A 22093-nucleotide genomic window follows, 5' to 3' on the forward strand; every position below is an offset into this window, starting at 1 on the left:
GTTTTAATTTTCTAAGGCATGTCCAGTTTTTGTAAGCAGGAAAAAAATGAAATTTAAAAACCAAAATTTAAAACCAATCACATTTTTAAAAAAAGCTCTAGTGAAGATGGAGTTGAGAATAGCCTGTCTATTAAACATCCTTTGTAATGTCCTTTGTAATCATAATGGTAAGTCTCCACAGGGATTCATCAATATATTCCTTTGTTGTTTTTTTAGTCAGTATTTACAGGATGAAAGTAAGACCAAAAGAAATATTGATCTGAATCTTCTAGAGTGGACCCACTACAGCATGAAGCCACATGTAAGTGACAATCATCTGCATTTGAAGTGCTGTTGCCTTTACTGACTGTGGCATATTATGTAGACCCTGCTTCTTCCCTCCCCTCACTCATTCATACCCTTAGGCATGCGTTCTCCTGAAGTATACATCTTAAGAATTATCTGCTTCTAAATCTTTAGAAATTCGTTTAACCAAGATGTCTGCTTTTTGGCCTTTATTTCTTGGTTAAATCTAAATGTTGGGGCAGCTGGGTAGATCAGTTGGTTAAGCATCTGACTCTTTTTTTTTTAAAGATCTTTATTGAGGTGTAGTTGACAGAAGAAAAATGCACAGTTAAAGTGTACAATTGGATAAGTCTTCACATAGATATATACATGTGAAACCATCATCATACTCAAGATAATGAAGATGCCCATCACCCCAAGAGCTTCTTTATGCCCCTTGGGAACCCTTCCCTCCAGTCCCATTCCCATGCTACACAACTCATCTCCTTCCTGCCAATTTAACATGCTGTTGCTGTCCACTATTTTAGATTGTCTTTTGGAAAGGCCTATGAATCACACATCATTATCACTTTATATAAACAATGGTTGTTTACATTTACCTACATCTTTATCAGTAGAGTGGCTCTGCATTCATTCTTGCATCTCAGACTTTTCTTGGGAGATCATTTTTTGGAAACACATCATTTAAAAATTCTTCTAGTCAACGTCTGGTAGTAAATGTTCTTAGTTTGTGAAAATCTGAAAATGTGTCTGCTTCACCTTCATACAGGAAAGATGTTTTTCTAGGTGCACAGTTCTAGGTTGTCAATGTTTGTTCACTTAGAACTCTGAAGATAAGTGCACTGTGTTCTGGTTTCCTTGTTGCTACCGAGACATCTGATATATAGTTACCGTTCCTTTGCAGACCAATTTGTCCTTTCTTTCTGGATTCTTTTAAGCATCCGACTCCTGATTTCGGCTCAGGACATGATCTCAGGGTTGTGAGATCAATCCTGCGTCGGGCTCCACAGTCAGCAGGGAGTCTGCTTGAAGATTCTCTTTCCCTCTCTTTCTGCCCCTCCTCCTGTGCACCCACTCTCTATCTCTCGCAAATAAATAAATCTTAAAAAAAAAATAAATTGTGGGGCGCCTGGGTGGTTCAGTTGGTTAAGTATCTGCCTTTGGCTTGGGTCATGATACCAGGGTTCCTGGGATCAAGCCCTGCATTGGGGTCCACGCTCAGCGGGGAGCCTGCTTCTCCCCCTCCCTCTGCCACTTCCCCTGCTTGTGAGTGCTCACGCTCTCTCTTTCAAATAAATAAATAAAATCTTTAAAAAATAAATTGTAAATATTAACCATATGCTAGCATGTCTCTCAAAAAAAGCTAATAAACTCAAGTCAGCTATTTTTCTTGGTTGGTGCTGATGAAAGTTTAAAGTTCTTTTTACTTACTGGGAATTTTGTTTATTTAGGTCTTAAAGGTCCCATGCCACAGGTCCTCAAGAGTCAAGTATGCTCTTTGTGAATATGCTTTGTATTATACTTGCCAGATTTGAATCTCATTCAGGGTTTGACAATGCATACATTTTTGAGCCCTAATGGCTTCTTTTTAAAGTAAGCTGCATAAATTCAGCTTTAGCCCTCACCTGTGTATAATGGCTCCCCTGTCTTTACTCAAAGGATTTTCCTTTCTAAGTTGAATAATTAGAAGGTTAAGCTTTGAAATTTCCTGAGGAAAGCATAGATATAAGGAGTCTGTTAGGATGAGTACCATGTTCTGGTATGGGGAACGTAATAAAGAAAACAAACTGTATGTTGGAGTCTATAGTTCTCTCCATTCTGTGAGAGATGCTGTGCTCAGGAGAAAAGTGTGAGCTACTTACCGTATGTGTGGGTGTTGTGCATGTTCAGACAATCTTTTCTTTTTTTACAATAATCATCTGTATTTCTTGGAATAAAAATTGAGCTTTGGTCATCTGGAATGTTTTCCAGCAGGGGATTCAGACTCTCTTTTATTCTTACTATCTTGTGCTCCTTAGAGCTGACAGCCAAAATGCGTATGGGGCTGGCCAAGGTTAGGGCAGCAGAGGCCTGGGGAGTGTGTCAATTTAGCTCACGTGGATTGGTTTTGGGGCCTTTAGTACCACTTGCAGTAAGCTCTGCTTTTGCCTCAGGACAGAATTGAGCCATCAAAGCAAGATCCTGATGAAAGCCTGTCAAGAGGCATTTTTTCTTTTCCCTGCTTGTAGCTGTGGGAGTCGAAAGTTGTGGTCTTCTTTTCCTGTCTAGAGAAGTTAAACCCTGCAGTATTGAAATAGGTTAGTTGTTTTGATTGAGCCATATTTAGCCCTTTTCAAAATGTATAAAGTGCTTCTGAAACCATTCTGACTAGAATTCCTGTTCCTAGTAATAAACTTTCAGTTTGGTTTCTTAGTATGAGAGCCAAGAGATGGAATTGTCACTTTGCTTTTCCTTTCCTTTCTGAAAAATATTTTCTGTGCGGGTCACGAACTCCAGTCATGGTGGGAGTTCTTATGCCACATAAAGACTGTGTTTGTGTAGTACCTGTATAATATTGTTTATCCACTGTAATATTTATAAGAAGTCAAAGGAGTTTGTATTTGATGACATTTTTATCCCTTTCTCCCCCCCTTTTTTTTTTAAATTTTAGGAGATTCCTCAACAGTTGAATGGGAGTGATTGTGGAATGTTTACTTGTAAATATGCAGATTATATCTCTAGGGACAAACCTATCACATTTACTCAGGTGAGTGGAGCCCCCTCTTCACCCACTTACTTGCTATCGAAGAAGATGAACTCCGAGCGGGTTCCCCGTGCCTGGTGCACAGTAAGGTCTGAAGAATGGCCCCTGAGCCGCCGCTCTTGCTGTTGTCACCCTCGGCCGTGGCCCCGCTCCTGCTGGGATCGGGGTTTGGCACTGCATCTGCTCTTAGGTTTCTCCTCCTCTTTGGTGACCAGTGAGGCAGTTGCATATCTCCGAACTCCAGTGTTCACTAGCTCCTGAGTATTACTGATATTTTTGGCCAAAGGAGGAGGCAAGTAAGAGTGTGTGTGACAGCCCGGGGAAATCAGGCCTTGTGAGAAGGTAAGCTGCGGGTCTGAGCTAGAACTACAAATACTGCCTTCCCTTTCTGTGCTGGTTACTTGAGGTTCTCCGGGGCTCTGTATTTGAGCGGGAACTCGAGTGTGTTGGGAACTCTTGAGAGTTTATGTTTGTAATAGTGGATTCTCAACCTTTTTATAACTGAGTCAGGACAACCCCCTTTAAAATATATTTTTCTTCAGCAGACCTCATTTGGGTAGATGTTGTCTACCAAACTACTTACTGAATAGGACTGGTAACCCTATTCCAAGCTGGTGAGCAATATGAAGTAACTAGGGCTCCCATGCTGAGTTAATACAATTCTAGTCTAAAGTAAAGGCACTTTTTATTGGTTAGTTTTACTAAGAATAAATGTGTGATTTTTTTTTTTTTTTTACTCTATGTTTTGAACTATTTAAAATAACTTACACATCCATGTATTAAGACTTTTTAGGCCCCTCCAGGTAGGAAATCACTAGTTCATAGTAAAGTGGTATGTCCATCTTGTAATGAGATACCAGGAGTACCTCAAGGGTGTGAACTTCTGGTTTCATCAAAAAGAGGACTAGTTGAGTTACAGGTAATTTTGGGTTTGTCTTGTGTGTTGCTGCTTTGAAAATTGGCCCATGTAGTGGTTGTCATAAAGCAGAATAATGTATTGAGTCAAGCCATTTCCTTCTTTGATGCTTCTAAGTCACAAGGAGTTATTTGCTGTCCGAACCTACTGACGTGAGATTTGAAGGGCAGAAGTTGCCATTTGAACAGAATTGACAATGTATAACGTTTGGTAAAACAGGGAGAGATTTTTGAATGTTTTTTCCTTTATTTAAATAGAGTTCATGTTTTTCTCGAAAAAGCAAAATATGTTCATTTTAGAATGTTCTGTAAGTACATGTAAGTAGAAAAGTTTCATATTATGCTACCCCTCGGGGTTTCCATTTTGGTTCACGTCTTTGTGCTATGACGTAGTTGTGGGATTCTGTTGTATAATTCTGCAGCCCGCTTTGATTTTCCTTAACGTGTAAAACTGCTTCTGATACAGACATTATAATAAGAACATTATAACCCCCTTATCTATGGCTTTGTAAGTCTGAAGCATGACATCAAAGAGTCAAGGCTTCTGTAAGGGACATGGTTTACTGACGCGATTGCGCCCCGAGGGTTACTGTGTGGCATATGATGTGTTGTTTGTGGACTGCAGCACCAGATGCCTCTCTTCCGGAAGAAGATGGTGTGGGAAATCCTTCATCAGCAGCTGCTGTGAGAGCGCCCCGCCCAGTCCCTCGAGCTGCTGGTGGTTCTGTCACGGAGGACGGCTGTTTCCATATACCTCATGCGTCGTGGGTTCAGAAGTCCCTGCATCACCTCTGTTGGCTCACGGGTCCTGAGCTGTAGGACGTGCGCGCCGGCCTCGCCTGCACCCTGGTCCTGACGTGGTGTGTGGACGTTCTGCCTGCAACCCCCTGTGTAAGCCTGTGCCTGCTCGGAGCCTGGACTGTTCGACCCACACGAGGACAAACGCTCACTAATAACTCTTTTTTTTGAAAGATCTTTTTTTCCCTATGAATGTGGGAAATGCAGGATTGATTCTACGATGTGTCTTCTGTGTGTGTGTTCCCGTGTGTTCATTCGCTCCCTCATTTGCAAGCATAACGGGCAGGGGCCGTCTGCCGCTGCTCTTACAGTTAACTCTGAATTACCTGTTTGAACTATTTATTTGTGAAGGGAATGTTACCCAAGCTCCACTCCCAGCCCAAGATCCAGAGGGCAGTCGGTGCGGGGAGGGGGGAAGGAAGGGTTAACCGACTGCCCCAGGGCTGGAGCAGAAAGGGCCAGCTCAGCCGCAGATGCTGCGTTGGAGCCGGGAGGCGCCGCGGGGGAGGGCTCCGGTCCCTTCCAGAGCCAGCCTGGCCGCGGCGGCGCCGGCGCGGGGCGGGGCGCACGGGGCGCGCGGGGCGCACGGGGCGCGGCAGAGCGGGCGTGGTTCGCCAGGCGCCTCCGCGAGAGCGCCGCGGGCATCCTAAAGAGACCGCTCCGTCTGGAAACGAGGTGACTTGGCTACTCTTGAGACGGGATTTGAAGTAACTGTAAGCCCTAAATCTTCATTTTCATCCCATACTGGGTGAGTATAAACCTCAAAATTGTAAGGGCTGGCCCGGACCGTTGATGTCAAAAGATACTATTCAATGTCAGAGCTATTTTTCCTCAAACGTTGTTTTTTTCTATATATAAAACCGAAATTAAGTTTTGTACTCGTTAGGATTTACGTCCCTCCCTCCCCCCCCATTCCATCCCCACTGAAATTGGGAAGAAAATTTAGTACTTGGCTCTGAGGCTGCCAGTTGTACAATGATCTATTTTGCATATGAAAGTTTGTATTTACCTTTTTTGTTCATTAAAAACTTTCCAGTGGTTACGCATTTTTAATTTCAGAGAGTTTATAGAGTTGGTCAGAGCATATTTTGCAAGATCTAGTGCCTAGTGTTGCTTTCCCGGTGTAATAAAGGCTGTCTGGCGGAACCTGAAAAGTATGTGCTGAAATGACTTCTAACCCTTTCCCCACCTAACCCCCCCCCCGTCCTGGCGCACAAAAGCAAGGGGGTAAAACCAGAAAAATCGCGCCTGTGTTCGCCGTGAACCAGCGTGGCCGCCCTCTGGAGGGCGTGGCCGCCGGTCACAGACGCCTGGTACTGCAGCCAGTTTCCCCGGGCCGTGTCCGAGGCTCCGTATACGGCATCTGGGGCCCGGCGGAACTTGTGGTGCCTACTTGATAGGCACACCAGAGGACGTGTGCTGGATGAGGAGTAGAAGGGTGAGCTGCTCGTGCAGAGTCTCCCTCAAGCTTAGGCCGCACACAGCCTCTTCTGGAGGCCACCGGCGCTGTGTCCCTGAGGGCTGGGATCAAGCAGCTGGGACAGCCAAAAAGCCGGAGATTTACCGGCTCAGCATTATACTAAAAGCCTGGGTTCCACTTGGCTCTTAGAGGTTTCACCTGAGAATTTAGTACCTTAAGATTTGTTCCATGCGGGGTAAATCCGGTGAGGAATGGCGGTTTGTATTCCACAAATGTCCCCGGGGAGGGACAACGGGGTTTCAGTCGTTTGTGTGACACAAGGAGCTGAGGGGCTTCTTCGAGCAGCGGTCGCTGAGCTGCCCACTACTGTGTACCCTTCAGGACAGCCCTTAACAGTCTCCCAGGACATAACGAAATCGACGAGAGCAGGGAGTTAAGCTGGAGAACGGCCTTCTAGTTTACCCCGAGTTCCTGAATTTAATAGGAGTTACCACAGGCCGTGCTTCTCTAGGCCACTGACATGTCTCTCTTGGTGCAGAGAAACTTGTCACTAATAGAATTTTTATTTCTTTTTTTTTTTTTTTAAAGATTTTATTTATTTGCGAGACAGAGAATGAGAGACAGAGAGCATGAGAGGGAGGAGGGTCAGAGGGAGAAGCAGACCCCCCGCTGAGCAGGGAGCCCGATGCGGGACTCGATCCCTGGACTCCAGGATCATGACCTGAGCCGAAGGCAAGTCGCTCAACCAACTGAGCCACCCAGGCGCCCCTAGAATTTTTATTTCTAAACAGCTTATGAGAAAAGCAGTCAGGTGATAAAATCAACAGCTGATCTTACCAGTAGCCAATTACCAACAGTAAAGCCAGTGATAGATACATATTTTTAAATTGCAGGAGTTTGGGGATCTGAGAAAAAAGGTAGAGTGGACCATTGTTCTTTTTTAGTAGGCACTCTGTCCTAAAGATTGATAAAGATGAAAAAAGAAAAAAACATACACAAAAACTGTTGGTAAGCACGTGTCTTTCTCATGTTTGACCTTATACCAGAGCTGGGATGTGGTGGGAGGGACACAGACCTGGGGCATTTGGAAGATGTTCTGGAGAGCCCCAGATTCTACCTCAGTTGCCAAAGACTATTAGAACTTCTGAACTATTCCTCTGAAATCCTAAGCACAACTTGAGGAATGCCAGGTTGAATGGTGCCTGTTCGCACTATAAGGAGTTGCTTGGTGCTGGGACCAAGGTGTGGGTGTGGGAGAATGTGTCCTTGGAGATCTATTGAACCTCAGATACAGATAAGTCAACAAGCTAGAGAAATTTAAGTCTGTAGTAACCTTAGTACTATAGTGAAGCTACATAGTTTAAATTGGATTTTGTGAACTAATTGGGAACCTGATCTCTAGTTCCTTTGAGGAAAAACTCTAAGCACCCAATATTCAAGCAAACTTTTGGTACTGTTTTAAGTTAGAGATCTAGCTGGCTGTATTGCTATGATAACTTTTTTTTAAAGATTTTATTTATTTATTTGACAGAGGGAGTGAGCACAAGCAGGGGGAGAAGCTGAGGGAGAAGCAGACTCCCCACTGAGCAGGGAGCCTGATGTGGTGCTCGATCCCAGGACCCTGGGATCATGGCCCGAGCCGAAGGCAGATGCTCAACTGACTGAGCCACCCAGGCGCCCCTGATCACTTTTTTCTTTTAATTTACTTAATCTATACAAGGAGGAGTTTGGGTGTATTGAAACAGGTGTTGATTTTATCAATAGATAAGTAGGTATTGATTTTATGAAATCAGTAGGTGTTGATTTCATCTTATTTACCAATAAATTCATGTCTTTCAAGATTTTTTTTTTTAGATTTTATTTATTCATTTGAGACACAGAGAGAGAGAGAGAGAGAGCATGAGCAGGGAGAGAGGCAGAGGGAGAGGGAGAAGCAGGCTCCCCGCTGAGCCAGGAGCCCGATGTGGGGCTCAATCCCAGCACCCTGGGATCATGACCTGAGCCGAAGGCAGATGCTTAACCATCTGAGCCACCCCGGCGCCCCTCAGATTTTTGATTGCAAATTTTTTTGTATTTTTTATTGTGACCAGCACATACATGTATACATATTATGTGATTTTATGTAGACACAAAAGTTCTATAAAAACACTACTTACCCTTGCTAAACTCTGATAGTTTTATTTCCGTTTTTTAAATAAAAATGTAGGTTATGACCACCAAGCTGGTTTCTCAACCCACTAATGGACAGAAATCCAGTTTAAAAAGCTCGGCTCCAAATCACCTGACAGCAGGAATGCAAATTATATTTAAAACTGTAAAGCTGGAGACCACAAAAATATGATACATGTGGGGCTATTTTGAGATGAATCATTCTAGGAAAATGGGCCAGAAGCTTTCAGACCCTCAATGGAAATCTGTAAATAGTCCTTGTTTTTCAGGTTTGTGTGTTGGCATTTCTAAAATATGTTAAGTACAGGTCCTGTTACTTCTATCTAGGATGTGAAAGAATGGTCCTGGGAATGTGTGGGTTCCGTGGCTTTTCCTCCTGGGACGCACAGCAAACGTTAGAACAGATTCATGTCTGAACCTCATGTTTCTGAAAACTTGGACATGGAACCTTTCTGTGTGTGTCACCTGTAGAACTGTTCTATGGAACACACTTTGGAAAGTGCCAGGAGAAGTAACATCAAGTTCTTAGAAGAATGTACTTCAAATATACAGCGGAGAAGCCCTGCCCCCACCCGCCCCTGGCACACATACTGGCTCCTGAAGGGCATATGGTGATCGTCCAGTCTGTAGTCATGCTTGTTTTTAATTGTATCTGTGATAGGTGTTCATAGTAGAAAAGTGAAATGCTGATAAATGGTAAAGAATGAGAATTCTGCAAACTCACCATTCAGAGTCCGTAGCTGAACATTAACATTTTGGTATATATCCTGGCCTTTGGTATATATGCCCCTTCTTATATGTATAAGTAAGTGTGTGAATTGTACACATTCACACATGCATATGTTTTTTGTTACTAACAAATATGGAATCATACTATATATATGGCTATATAATCCCCTTTATCTCAAACGTACCTTCGTGTCAATAAATATTGACATCATGTAGTTGTTGCATAGTGTTCTAGAATATGGCTGTAACATAATTATATTAAGTATTGTTGCACATACCATCTTGTACCATGTTTGGGTCATTCTCTTAGGAGAAATTCTCATTTAAAATTTCTGAGTTAAAGTTAGGTATATTAAAAACAAATCAGGGGAAAAAAATCACCTATTGGTATTTTGACTTATTTCTTCTGGCACAGGATAATGATCTGTAACTCCACTGATTTAAGTATTTTTTTAATTTTTAATTTCTATTTCTTAAAGATTTTATTTGTCAGAGCGCGAAAGAGCGAGCAGCACACAAGCAGCGGGGGCGGCAGAGGCGGAGGGAGAAGCAGGCTCCCTGCTGAGCGGGGAGCCCGATGCGGGGCTCGATCCCAGGACTCTGGCTGGGATCATGACCTGAGCTTGAGGCAGACGCTTAATCAACTGAGCCACTCAGTTGGCCCTAAGTTTTTTTTTTTTTTTTAAAGATCTTATTTGAGCGAGAGAGCTCTCGCAAGAGACAGATACCACGAGTGGGGGGAGGGGTGGGGGGGGAACAGACTCTGCCCACGGAGCAGGGAGCCCGACGCAGGGCTCGACCCCAGGACTCCAGGATCATGACCTGAGCTGAAGGCACACGCTTAACTGACTCAGCCACCCAGATAACCCTCCACTGATTTCTTTTTTTTTTTTTGAGAGCGAGAGGAAGAGCACACAAGAGCACAAGCACGGGGAGGGGCAGGCAGGAGGAGAGGTAGAAGCAGACTTCCCCGCCAAGCAGGGAGCCCAACTTGGGGCTCCATCCCAGGACCCTGAGATCATGACCTGAGCTGAAGACAGACGCTTAACTGACTGAGCCACCCAGGCGTCCCTCCACTGATACAAGTTTTAAAATATTTTTGTTGGTCTTCTGGATAAGATCATTCTTTTTTTTCTAAAATTTTTTTTTTTTTTTAAGATTTTATTTATTATTTGAGAGAGAGAGGGTGAGAGACAGAGAGACGAGAGGGGAGAGGATCAGAGGGAGCAGCAGACCCCCCGTTGAGCAGGGAGCCCGATGCGGGACTCAATCCAGGGACTCCAGGATCATGACCTGAGCTGAAGGCAGTCGCTTAACCAACTGAGCCACCCAGGCGCCCCTGGATAAGATCATTCTGAGACATTTACTGTCTCATTTTAGTGGACAATTTTATCTTTTTTTTCAACTACTTTACAAAAAACTTATGAGAATCCTAAGACCTACACAGTCATCACCCTCTTTCAGGAGTTACTATAATGTGGCTAATCTGGATGCACTTTTTCATAGGGGAGGGGAGAGTCTGGAGTATTTTAAAGCAAAACCTTCACATCATTCTACCTAAATATTTAAGAATGTCTCCCTAATATACTTAAAAAAACCCTCTATCATTTTCACCTTTAACAGAATAAGGATGGCTAATATCATCTAATATTCAGTTCATATTAAAATTTTCCTGGTCATTTAACGAATGTTTTATTCTTCTAATCAGGATATATAGTGGGCTGAATGAATGGTGGCCCCCAAAATGATAGGTCCACATCCTAATCCTTGGAACCTGTGAATATTACCTTCTGTGACAAAAGATTAACTTAAAATCAATTCTCAGTTGAATTCTCAATTCTCTTAAAATCAAGTCTCAATTAACTTGAGAAAAGGAATTTATCTTGGATTATCTGGGTGCGCTCAAATGCAATCACAGGCCTTATAAGAGAGACTGAGTTTTGAGATAAGAGGAGTAGGTGTTAAAAATGGGCCTAGGCAGTGTTCATATTTTATACTCATTTTTGTGTGGAAAAAAAAATCTGTTTATACATCTCTAAAACAAAGTCTGGAAAAAGATACCAAGTGTTAATAATGGTGGTCTGGATGGGCTACTTTATAAACTCGTTTTTGGGGGTGCCCGGGTGGCTGAGTCATTAAGCATCTTGCCTTCAGCTCACGTCATGGTCCCGGGGTCCTGGGATCGAGCCCCGCGTTGGGCTCCCTGCTCAGCAGGAGGCCTGCTTCTCCCTCTCCCACTCCCCCTGCTTTAAAACAAAACAAAACAAAAAAGAGGAGGTAAGACTATGGAAACAGAGTTTGAGGTGACGGCTACCCACAAGCCATGGAAGCCTGGAGCCACAAAAGCTGGAAGAGCCTCCGGGGAACAAGGCCCTGCTGACACCTGGCTTTTGCACTTCTGGCTCTAGAGCTGTGAGACTACGTATCCGTTTTAATCTATCGAGTTTGTGCTAGGTAGGTACAGTGGTCTCTGAAGTCTAATACAGGTTCCAAATCCGAAATCTTATTTGACACGTGCATTGCCTTTGATGATTACAGAGCTCTGGAGACTCGTACGCCAACAGCAGTCTCCCTCCTTATACTAGTATTTATTTGAGAAACTGCATTTTCCTGTGGAACGTCCTACATTCCAGATTTGGCTTATAGCTCCTTGCTAGGGCTTAACTATTTCCGCCAGCCCTTGTATTTCATATAAACTGGTTAAGTTTAATCTAGCGGCTGGACTGGATCCAGGTTGAAGTAGGTAAGGACACTTCCTTGGTGTCCCTATTGTATTGCATCTGGTTGTCCTACTTAGTGGCGCTAAGAGTGATCAGTGGTTCAGGCTGTAAAGCTTCCTGTCCATCTTCTTGGTTTTAAATTTGATGACCCATTATTTCATTAAGAGGTACAAAATGGTGCTTTTCTAATTCTGTCATTGCTTCTGTGTTCACTGAATTCTTGAATTCTTCTATAAAAGAAACTTAATATTTGGTTACCGTGAAATGCACTTCATACAGGAAAGAATATATGATGTTTTGACTCATTAATAATCTGTTTGATGTTCAAATTGACCTATTTCTGGCCTCAGTGTTCTTTTGACAGAATCCCACAAGTCTGTGATAGCTTTCTTGCTTAACAGGTATGATAAAGGCTCATCTTACACATCTCCTGCTCCAGACCTGAAACTGGCCATTTATTGAAGGATTTCTTTTAGTGAGAAATTGTAGAGACCAGAATGTGGGCACTGTTAATGCTGATTACCACTGGGTTAGTGGTGCTTCTAGGCCTTTACAATAGACAGACTAGAAAATACTTTTTCTTCAAAGGGAAAAAATGTTCTACTGATTTCCAATTCCAATGTAAGTCTAAGGATTTTCTTTCTTCCTTTCCTTCCTTCCTTCCTTTCTTAGATTTTATTTATTTATTTGACAAAGAGCAAGCACAAGTAGGGGGAACGGCAGAGGCAGAGGGAGAAGCAGGCTCCCCGAGGAGCAGGGAGCCCGATGTGGGGCTCGATCCCAGCACCTGGGATCATGACCTGAGCCAAAGGCAGACGCTTAATGACTAAGCCACCCAGGCGCCCCTAGTCTAAGGATTTTGATTTTATATTGTAATCTTGAAAACCTTGGTTGCTAACAACATCAACATAATTAGTTTTACCCCACAGTATACTTATAATAATTTCAAAATATCAATACCAGCATAACAACAAGGTTACTGAATACAGTTTAAGATTTCTTTGCAATTCTTTTTATTTATTTATTTATTTTTATTTATTTATTTTTTAAAGATTTTATTTATTTGACAGAGAGAGAGATAGCGAGAGCAGGAACACAAGCAGGGGGAGTGGGAGAGCGAGAAGCAGGCTTCCTGCCGAGCAGGGAGCCCGATGCGGGACTCGATCCCAGGACCCTGGGATCATGACCTGAGCCGAAGGCAGATGCTTAACGACTGAGCCACCCAGGCGCCCTCTTTTTATTTTTAGACCATATCCCACTGGAGATTCACAGTGAAAATACTCTCTTAAAATCATTTAATTTTTTTTCCGAGTAATTATGCCATCAACTTGATACACAGTTGGATTCATTTGTTCTTGGTGTTTGGGGATTTGCTTTTTGCTTTGTTTTTTTATCTTTCAAAGATTTTATTTATTTTTGAGAGAGAGCACACGGCAGGCAGAGGGAGAGGGAGAAGCAGGCTTCCCGCTGAGCAGGGAGCCCTATGTGGGGGCTCGATCCCATCCTGGGATCATGACCTGAGGCGAAGGCAGACGCTTAACCAACTGAGCCACCCAGGTGCCCCTGCTTTGTTTTTTAATTATGTAAAACATAAACATTAGTCCAAGAGCAAAACGATGCAACAAGATACATTGTTTCCTTGCCTCACCCTGTTCTTTCCCTGGTCTTAAATTTCAATTCTTTATTAGCTTTTAATCTTCCTTTTTTTGAAAATATAGCTAGATATAAGTATTCGTATTTCTTTCCTTTTTTACATTAGTAAAGATATGATGTTAACAGTTGTGCCTCATTGTTTAAAAGACTCAGTTTAGGGCACCTGGGTGGCTCAGTCGTTAAGCGTCCGCCTTCGGCTCAGGTCATGATCTCAGGGTCTTGGGATCGAGCCCCACATCGGGCTCTCTGCTCCGCGGGAAGCCTGCTTCTCCCTCTCCCACTCCCCCGCTTGTGTTCCCTCTCTTGCTGTGGGTCTCTCTCTGTCAAATAAATAAAATCTTTAAAAAAAATAAAAGACTCAGTTTATTCTAGGGGTGCCTGGGTGGCTCAGTCGATTGAGCGTTTGATTTCAGCTCAGGTCATGATCTCGGGGTCCTGGGATTGAGCCCCATGTTGAGCTCCCCTGCTCAGCGGGGAGTCTGCTGGTCCCTTTCTCTCCTCTCCCCCTGCTTGTGCTCTCTCTCTCACAAATAAATGAAAACCTCAATTTATTCTAGATAAGTTACCCCTCATTCCTTCAGTTCTTTTTATAGCCTTGTAATAATCCACTGTTTCAGGTGCTGTGCTTCATTACCAGTCCCCTCACGATGGATGTTTAGGCTGTCAATCTTCTGTTACAAATAATGCTTCAATGCATGTGCCTTTTGCATGTCACTTCGTTTTTGCTAACATATCTTTGGCGTAGATTCCTAGAAATGGAATTGCTGGGTCAAATATGTAGCATATGTAATTTGCCAAATTTCCCTCCTCGGAGGTAGCATCATTGTGTGTCAGCTCACAGTCTTACCTGCAAAGCCTAAAATATTTACTGTCTGTTTACAGAAGAGGGTGTCAACCCCCTCATTGCAATCCTTAAGGTCTGGCCAGCACAGAGTCCTTGGGGGAGGTAGCATAGGCAGTTTTCAATGGGCCTGGGTAGGAGTGGCCCCAAGCTCATGCTCAGTCACGTGTCCACATGGTTCTGCAAAGGAAGGGAGACCAGCACACAGTGGGGTTGGGGGCCTGGGAAGAGGAGACCGTGGATTTTTGTTTTTCAGCTAGCACTCTGGCACAGTGATCAGTTTTGTCCCAATTATGACACTTGTGGTCCCCCCCTCCTCTTCCCATATACATTTCACACATTTTTGGTCTTTGTTAACATGTGTTTTGGGATTTTTATCGTTACCATGTTTTGCTTCCTCTTCAAGGGTAATCTTGATATTTAAATTCAGTTTTAAATTTAGTTACAGATTTAGAACAATTTAAACATTTCTAGTTTAATTGGTTTCAATGCTTACTTTGTCTTTTTTAAACATGAGTTTTATTTGGCTTTAGTTTTTAGTTGGAAACATTTTCACATACTTATTTTCAAAGACATAGGAATTCTCTTATCTGAATCCCTGCAAATAGAATCTTCCTGAAGTTTTCACACCTGAAAGATAACTGGACTGGGTATTGAAATTCTCAAGTCATGGCCCTTTTTCTTCTTAAAATGCCTTCTGGCACTCCGTAGTGGAGCAGAGATATCTGAAACTAGCTTGATTTTTTTGCTTGTTATTCTGTTTTGGTCCGTATCCTATTAGACCTTTAGTTCTATCCAAAAAAATATGACAGAATCTATCTAGGACTGAATCTCTATTTTTGGTTGCATTAAGATACTGGTTTGTTGCCATACCAAAGGGCATAAAATAAGTTTCTTTACAAAGGTAGTTTTCTCTCTCAGGTACCAGTTTGAGCCTGAGCAGTCTGATGTTGCCCTGTCCTCCACAGTGTCAGGAGCTTTCCTTAACACTTGGCTTCCATGTTGCTTTTTAAGATGGCCGTTGCAGCTCCATCACTGCTCTCCCCTCCACACCAGCATTCCATCCAGTGGGAAGGGGCCAAGTGGTGGGTAATCCCGGAGATGGCAAGTATGCATGTTTCTTTCTTTCAAAAAAGTGGTTCTTTGCCAGGCATTAATGTTTTCCCATTCCAGTTCGGTATCGCTTATTGTCAGTTTCCCTTGCTTTTTGGGTGCTTAGTTGTTTTGTCTATTTTTGATGCTCATTAAATATCTTTTTGATATTTAATGAGAAACCATAAGAAGGAACACTGAAGGCTGCTAAGGAGAAGCCGTTTTTGACTTGGAGGGACTTTGTTGTAATTAAACCTTTATTTTACAGATAAGGAGACAGGTCTCTAAGAGACCGGTCTCCAAGGTTATACTGCTCGAGTACAGATGATCAGGGAGAACATTTCTGGGCCTGGGCTTTCTCTTATGTTCCTGATGAGGAAGTGAGACCCCAGTATATGGTACCAGAGTCCTAGTCCCTGCCTTCAGGCCTGCCCTGGGGTGATGCATATGGGGAAAGTCTTAAATTTCAATTTATCGGCACCTTAAGGGGAACGTAGAGAGGAAATAAATAAAAGGCAGCAGCAATAATTTACTGTAAACACCAAGGGAATTTGCTAGCAGTGTTATTAGACATCTGTGGTAGCAGGCCAAAGAAACCTCCAGTAGGCTCTAAGAGGTCTGGATGCATGTACAATTTAGGCTAGTCTCTAAATTACACAGGGTGGGCTTCCTTCGTAATCGTTAGCCGGGCCGCCTCTGTTGCCCGCATCCTTCCCCAGGGACGTAGGAATAAGACAAGGCCAAATGCTTTTCATACTCTTCATGTCCTCACCCCACTCCTGTCTGCTCGCTAGCTGTTCACATCCTAATGGGTGCCCAGTCACTCCTTTAGAAATCGGTGTTTCCTCCCTCCCCTCACCCCTTGCCCTGTCAAGATCACCTTCTTTCTGGCCTGGGCTAATCCCTTCGATTCCTTGTTGACTCTCTCCACCCAACTTTTTTTGGTTCCCCTTTTTTTATGTTTTCAAGTTCTCCCTCTATGCTGGAACCCTCTTTGCTAATTTGCAGTCAACCTGTCATCCTTTTCTAGAGCTCCATGTTGGATGGAACAGTAACATCCAGAAACCTAGTTAGAGGGCAGAAATGTTTGGGGCTACTCACCAAGTCTAGGGAGAGGTCACTGTCTTCAAAAGCACTATGGGTCACGGGTTTTCAAGGGGCTCTGTCCAAAGGAACAGGGAGGGGCTTTATGAGTGCAGGCTCATGAACAAAAGCTTTGTTGTTGTTGACCTAAGCCCCCATTTAACAACTGTCCTTTATTTTGCATAAAATCCTGTAATTAGGATTTTCTGGGATGTCAGGATGTCCTCTCAAGACAGGAAGTCGGGGATTCATAGGAGAAATGGATACAAAGTTGGAGTAGTGTGAGCTCACGCAGATGCGGCGAGCACTTCGAGTCCAGCGCATGCATGTGAAGCTGTTCTGGTTGACAGTAAGGCGGGGCAGGATTTCATCCAGCATCTGGGTTCTCAGAAAGTGGGCTGTGGGGAGAACATCCTTGCTTAGGGACCAGCCGTCTCCTTCCTGTCTTCTGCCTCTCCGTGTGGCCTCCCCTTCATTTCTGCAACCCTACGACAACTTCTAGGTGCTCCGTACCAGGGCAGGCCCAGCATCATCTTAGCACGTCCTTCCCTTGCTCTCACATGTTCGGAGACAATGACTTTGGAAATGGGCAGTTTAGGACCTGGAATGAAACCTCAGATTCTGCCAGCAGGAACGAAGGCCAAGGAATCAAACGGGAGCAGCAGAGCTAAGAGCGCATTTTTGGAGGGTCCTGTGTCTTGTCGCTCTCACGGTGAGGTGATCGCTCTTGTCCTGACAGACCCGGTCCCAAGCCCTCGGGCCTACATTTAAAGCCCCGCCTTTAAAGGTGTGCTGTTTCTGTCCACCTGACAGGGACACCTCAGCCCGGGGCACAGCTTTCAGAAATAAGCGTGGCTGCCGGGAACCCTGCGGCTTCTCTCGGATGGTCAGCCTGGGGTTTGCTTCTCCCTGAGAGGGCAGCGGGTTTGAGGCCTAAAGGGAAGAGGAGGGAGGGCAGAGCCAGAGGTCCCAGGACTTGTAACGGCCACAGGAGCGGGGAGTCTGTCCCTGCCCGGAGTCCTGCCAACCGCAGCAGGGAAAGGAACAGCTCGCATCTACACGCAGAGACTTCAAAGTACAAAGAGCATCTCAGAAGTTGGACTTCGGAGAAAATCACGAATGGGGATGGGACATGGGTGAGGAACAAAGTTTAAGTGATCGAGGAGCCCTCAGAGTTTGTTAGGGGAATGTGGCTACTCTGCAACCCCATCAGTTCCCCTCCATCTGTCCTTGCTGTGCTATGAACGGTCACCCCCCAACGCCTGACTGGCCACCACTGGCAGTCCAGTATCCCCTCTCTATTCCTAAGATTGCTTGGACTTGGAGCATGTGTCTCTAGCCTACACAGAACAGACCCATTCCGGTCTGACCTTTAGCACACACCTGCGGGAGGGTCAAGTTCAACACCCCGCCCCCGCCCGCCCCGGCCTTCTGTCCAAGGCTGACCCTGCCCTTCTCGGACCTCCTGGAACACTTACAATGGGGCTTCTGGGGAGGGATGAGCACCTCTTCCCTGGAACTGTCAGGCGTATTATCCTCTCCCAGTCCCCCACATAAACATCAACTCGTTCCTGGCCAGGCTTACGGTTCCCTAAGGAGAGGGGCTAGTCTTACCTACCTTGACGTGCAGGCAGTCCATCCCTCCAGTTCCATGGCTGTCAAACTCCGCCACACTCAAGAATCACCCAGAGGGCTTGCCCAAGCCGACTGTGGGGCCCCTCAGAGTTTCTGATTCAAGGTGGGCCCCAAGAATCTGCATTTGCAACACGTTCCCAGGTGATACAGGTGCTGCCCGGTGGGGCCCACACTTGGAGTACCCTTGGCCTAGCTTAGCTTCTCCCAGAAAGCCGCCTGCAGAAGCCTTGCCTCCTCAGGGCGGCTGCCCAGGCCTAACTCTCTGCTGCCCATTCTCCCTCAGTCCCCCAGAGCTGGAACTCTCTTGACACTTTGGGATGGGCGATGCTTAGTAAAATAAGAGACCAAGACACCAGGATCTTGTTAGCTGGATATATTTCATTTTTTTTTTGTTTGTTTTTGTTTTTGTCACAGAACACTGTTTGCAGTAGAGGAAACTGGCATTGCAGTCTGGTGGTAAATGGCTTGTTCACATAAACCAGTACATGTTCATCCTTTAGCGCAAAAAGCCCTAATGGCGCGTACCCTATTGAGATTCAGGACATCTCCAATATTTGCTCTCTCTGTTTTTCTTTGTCATCTTTTTTTTTTTTTAAATAAACATTTTCAAGGTTTGTCCAAAAGAAGGCCATACAGGTTCTTGGCTAGCGGAAGACAATTCAGAATAGCTGTTGCACACTTGGACTGTCACCTTCTCCAGGCTGGCAGTTGATATTCTTTTTCCAACTCATTTTTATTAAAAAAATAAAAAAATGCTCCAACTATCAGTTTTACAAAATCTCTAAGGGAAACACAAGAGCAAGGTGCTGAGGTAAAAAACACCTGAGGTAGCTTTTTTTGTGTGTTTTTCTCGTTTAAAAAAATCTGTAAATTTAACGCCCTGGGCCAACGACCTCGTGTAAATTGCTATTTTCCTCCACATTTTTTTTTTTTTTTAAAAAGAAAGAAATCATTTCGCTGAATATGGATGGCTTATACACCAAAATGTGAAAAGACAAAATACATTCTTTCTTTGTGGAATTTTTCTTTGTTTGGTTGGTTGGTTTGATGGGTTCCTGTTTTCTTCTTCCAAAATGCTAGGACAAGTACCATTGACTCTTGTTCTTTTGAGTAACCAAGTGTAAGTTGAGGCTGGTTTGTGTGTTTCGCTTTTGTTCCTTTTGTGTGATGTGATACTCAGAGCACTGCTTTGCCTGGGGGGTGCGTAGATACTGGGAATTGAGACAGAGGGATGAGGGAATTAAAAAGAATGGGGATGGAGAAGGAGGGGAGGGAGAGAAGGTAGGGGAGAGATAAACAGAGAGAGACAGAGAATTATATAGCAGTATGCAAAAAACCAGTTTAAAACCTGTGAAGCAAAGAGAAATGGGTGTGTGAGCTAGACAGGGATGAAGAGAGACAGAGTTTCCTCTTCAGAGAGACGGTATCCCTTCTGTTGACATACACAGGTGATCCAGAACTGCTGTGAGTGTCCTTTCGAGATTTCCCTCGGGTGAATTTTGTGTGGGTGGTCTCGAAGCTCCTTTACTAAACCATTAGACCTCCCAAAGAACGACTTTATTCTTTAAAGTCTAGAAAAGCCTGCTTTCTCTTTAAAAAGAAAAAAAAAAAATTAATAATTGATTAAAACTTGGAGTTAGTTGAGTTATTTGATATATTATTTCTAAAATATATTAACGCTGCAGGCACCCTGTGTAACCCACAGGCCACATATCTTAACATCTTTTCCCTTCTAATATGTACACACATGTACAGAGACAATTTCCACAAAAAGAAATGGGTGTGAATTTTGCTTTGCTTTGAACATGTTCACCTATGTTAGTTCAACTAAAAGGGATAGCGTGGTGGGAGTTAAGGAGAGATCCGAGTGGATGGTGCAGTGGATGGCTGGGAAGCCTGCAGAGGCCCTGGGGGAGGCAGGAGGCCGGGCAGGGCCCCCGGGCTGACCTCCTCCCCACCTCCCTCCTGGCCCCTGGGATTCTCAGGGCCTCTGCAGAGTCCCCGGCGCCTCCGCAGACTTCTCATTCCTCAGGATGGTCTTTGGTTTGCTCCCGAGCTGGCTGGCTGTGTTTGGTCTCATTCTGTCAGGTGTTGGAAGGGCTACATTCATCCGTTGTTTTGCTGGTGCCTGTGGGAGCCTCACTTGCCGCGCTGTGAGGCGACTCCCTGAGGGTATTTCTGCTCCTGCTGCTTCACCTGTTGTACAATTTCCCTGATCTTGCGCTGTGCAGTCTGCAGCAAGGGAGAGGAGGGGACAGGGGAGAAAAAGGAACCCGGTTCTGAGGACAAGCAGTGGGGGTGGGAGGCTGGGGCTGGGACTTGGGGAAAGGAAGTGGGATGCTCAGAAAAGTGTCATCTACCTGCTGAGGCCCTCACTCTGGGGGCTGGGGGCGGGGGGGGGGGTGTACTTTCCTGCCTAAAGTTCAGGGTTCCCCCAGCCCTTCCCTAAGGCCGCTGGGTGCAGCAGGATAAGGAGGTGGGACCCCAGAAGCTTCCAGGTACTTGTTAAGAGAGGCCAGGAAGCAGAGGCAGGGAACCCGTGCAGAGGGGGCCTCGTGGAGGTCAGACAGCACTCCCCCTCCCATTCCACACACTGTGGCTTTCAGGGCTGCCCCACCCGCCTTTCTGGAGCCCCTGGGAAGAACATGAGTGCGATGCCAGGAAAGACGAACAGGAAATGCGATGGGGAGGAAGTGAGGGACTGGCCCAGACCCTCTAGCCTGTGCGACTAGAGAACACACGTGAGCCCAAGCCCGCTCCCCCCACTGGTGGTACAGTACAGCCGGCAGGGACTGCACCCCTGTAGGCAGGCAGGGCACTGGCAGAGCTGGGACGCAGGAGCTCTGCCTGCAGGGAGGGGCGAGGCACCGCTCCGGCAGAGCAGGCCGACCGCTCAGACAAAGCTTCCCTGTACGCTTAGCCGGCCCTCCTGGTTTGGGGCAAGGACCGGGACTGCTCTGTCCCCAAACCCAACACACGAAGAGCATCGAAAAGAATCAGGCCGCATGATGCGGAGTCACTGGTCCTTCCGAATTAAAGATAGGAGGTCCTGGGCCCTGACGGGGAAGTCATGGTGAGGTGGAGAAGGACGGCAGAGAAACGGAGGTCTCCTGCAATGAGCAGTTTCTCCCGCAATGAGCAGGTTCAACCCTTCACAGTGAGATTCTCAGAGCCTGACCGGGGGGACCCCGAGGGCGGGTCCTTGCCTGGTATGTGGTTCCCAGCAGGGAAAGGCTGTGACCGAGGCGTGCGTAGGTGGCAAAGAAAGGGGGGACCTTATGCTCTAGCATTGCAGGGGGCTGGAGATGTGCTTGGCTTGACTTCAAAGTGCTAGGTTCTTCCTTGAGCTCCTCTAGCACGCCTGGGGAGAGCTGTGAGGAGATGGTGTGGAGCAATTTCCCCTGCCCTGCAGGCAGTCCCTGAAGAGCCAGGGGGAGGTTCCATCTGTGTGTGGGGGTTCGGGGGTGGGGCGTGTGTAGGGCCCGTGGCCACCGGACAGGCCACCAGTAGCTTAGAGAAGTGAAAACTGGCTGGCCAGAGAGACCAGACCCTCACAGCACAGATACCTGGCTAGCAAAGAAATGCCCGATAATTCTGACGATCACTTCCTCATTTTCATCTGGTGTTTGGTCACGAGGCACGATGACTTCTGCACTGGTTAAGTTCTGCAGTTCATTCACCTGGGCAGGGAGAAAGTGGGTTCAGGAGGAAGTGGGAGAGGGGAGTGCTGGAGGGCAAGGTGGCTGGAGGCTCTTCTTCTTTCCTTTAGCCTAGGACGTGTCCGGGGGCTTCCCAGCCTCTGGTCGCACGGGGCCATGTTTGAGCCCTGGAGACTCACGGGGTGGCTCAAGGAGGGTCCGGTCCCCAACTCCCTGGAGCTCCTTCTGGGGCTGAATTCTTACTCTGGAATTCCCTTCAATGCGGTTCCTGCCCATGCTCGCAGTGACCCATGCTCTCCCGTCATTCAGGAAGGCAGATCCCTCCTGGGTGCCAGCCGTGAGCCAACACCA

The 22093-nt window shown here is 45.6% G+C and overlaps 2 protein-coding genes across 9 annotated transcripts in view; one reads left to right on the plus strand and one right to left on the minus strand.

Annotated features, from left to right (window-relative positions):
• SENP2 (SUMO specific peptidase 2) overlaps positions 1 to 5895 on the plus strand; it is a 33214-nt gene extending 27319 nt beyond the window's left edge. For 2 of the 5 annotated variants that reach the window (XM_034999753.1, XM_034999757.1), the window contains 2 exons: positions 217 to 301; positions 2936 to 5895. In XM_034999753.1, the coding sequence (XP_034855644.1) occupies positions 217 to 301; positions 2936 to 3289 (439 nt within the window). In that variant the 3' untranslated portion in view covers positions 3290 to 5895. Of the gene's footprint in view, positions 1 to 216; positions 302 to 2438; positions 2583 to 2935 lie in introns of all 5 variants that reach the window. The other 3 variants (XR_004678221.1, XM_034999756.1, XM_034999754.1) reach the window with 3 other exon arrangements.
• Positions 5896 to 18441: 12546 nt separating this feature from the next.
• Positions 18442 to 22093, minus strand: part of IGF2BP2 (insulin like growth factor 2 mRNA binding protein 2) — a 158045-nt gene continuing 154393 nt past the window's right edge. For 2 of the 4 annotated variants that reach the window (XM_034999760.1, XM_034999758.1), the window contains 2 exons: positions 21650 to 21763; positions 18442 to 19294 (listed from right to left, as the gene is read on the minus strand). In XM_034999760.1, the coding sequence (XP_034855651.1) occupies positions 19160 to 19294; positions 21650 to 21763 (249 nt within the window). In that variant the 3' untranslated portion in view covers positions 18442 to 19159. Of the gene's footprint in view, positions 20316 to 21649; positions 21764 to 22093 lie in introns of all 4 variants that reach the window. The other 2 variants (XM_034999761.1, XM_034999759.1) reach the window with 1 other exon arrangement.

Source organism: Mirounga leonina, unplaced genomic scaffold (genome assembly GCF_011800145.1).
Source record: "Mirounga leonina isolate KUSES-001 unplaced genomic scaffold, KU_Mleo_1.0 Mir_115, whole genome shotgun sequence".
NCBI classification, from domain to species: Eukaryota; Metazoa; Chordata; class Mammalia; order Carnivora; family Phocidae; genus Mirounga; species Mirounga leonina.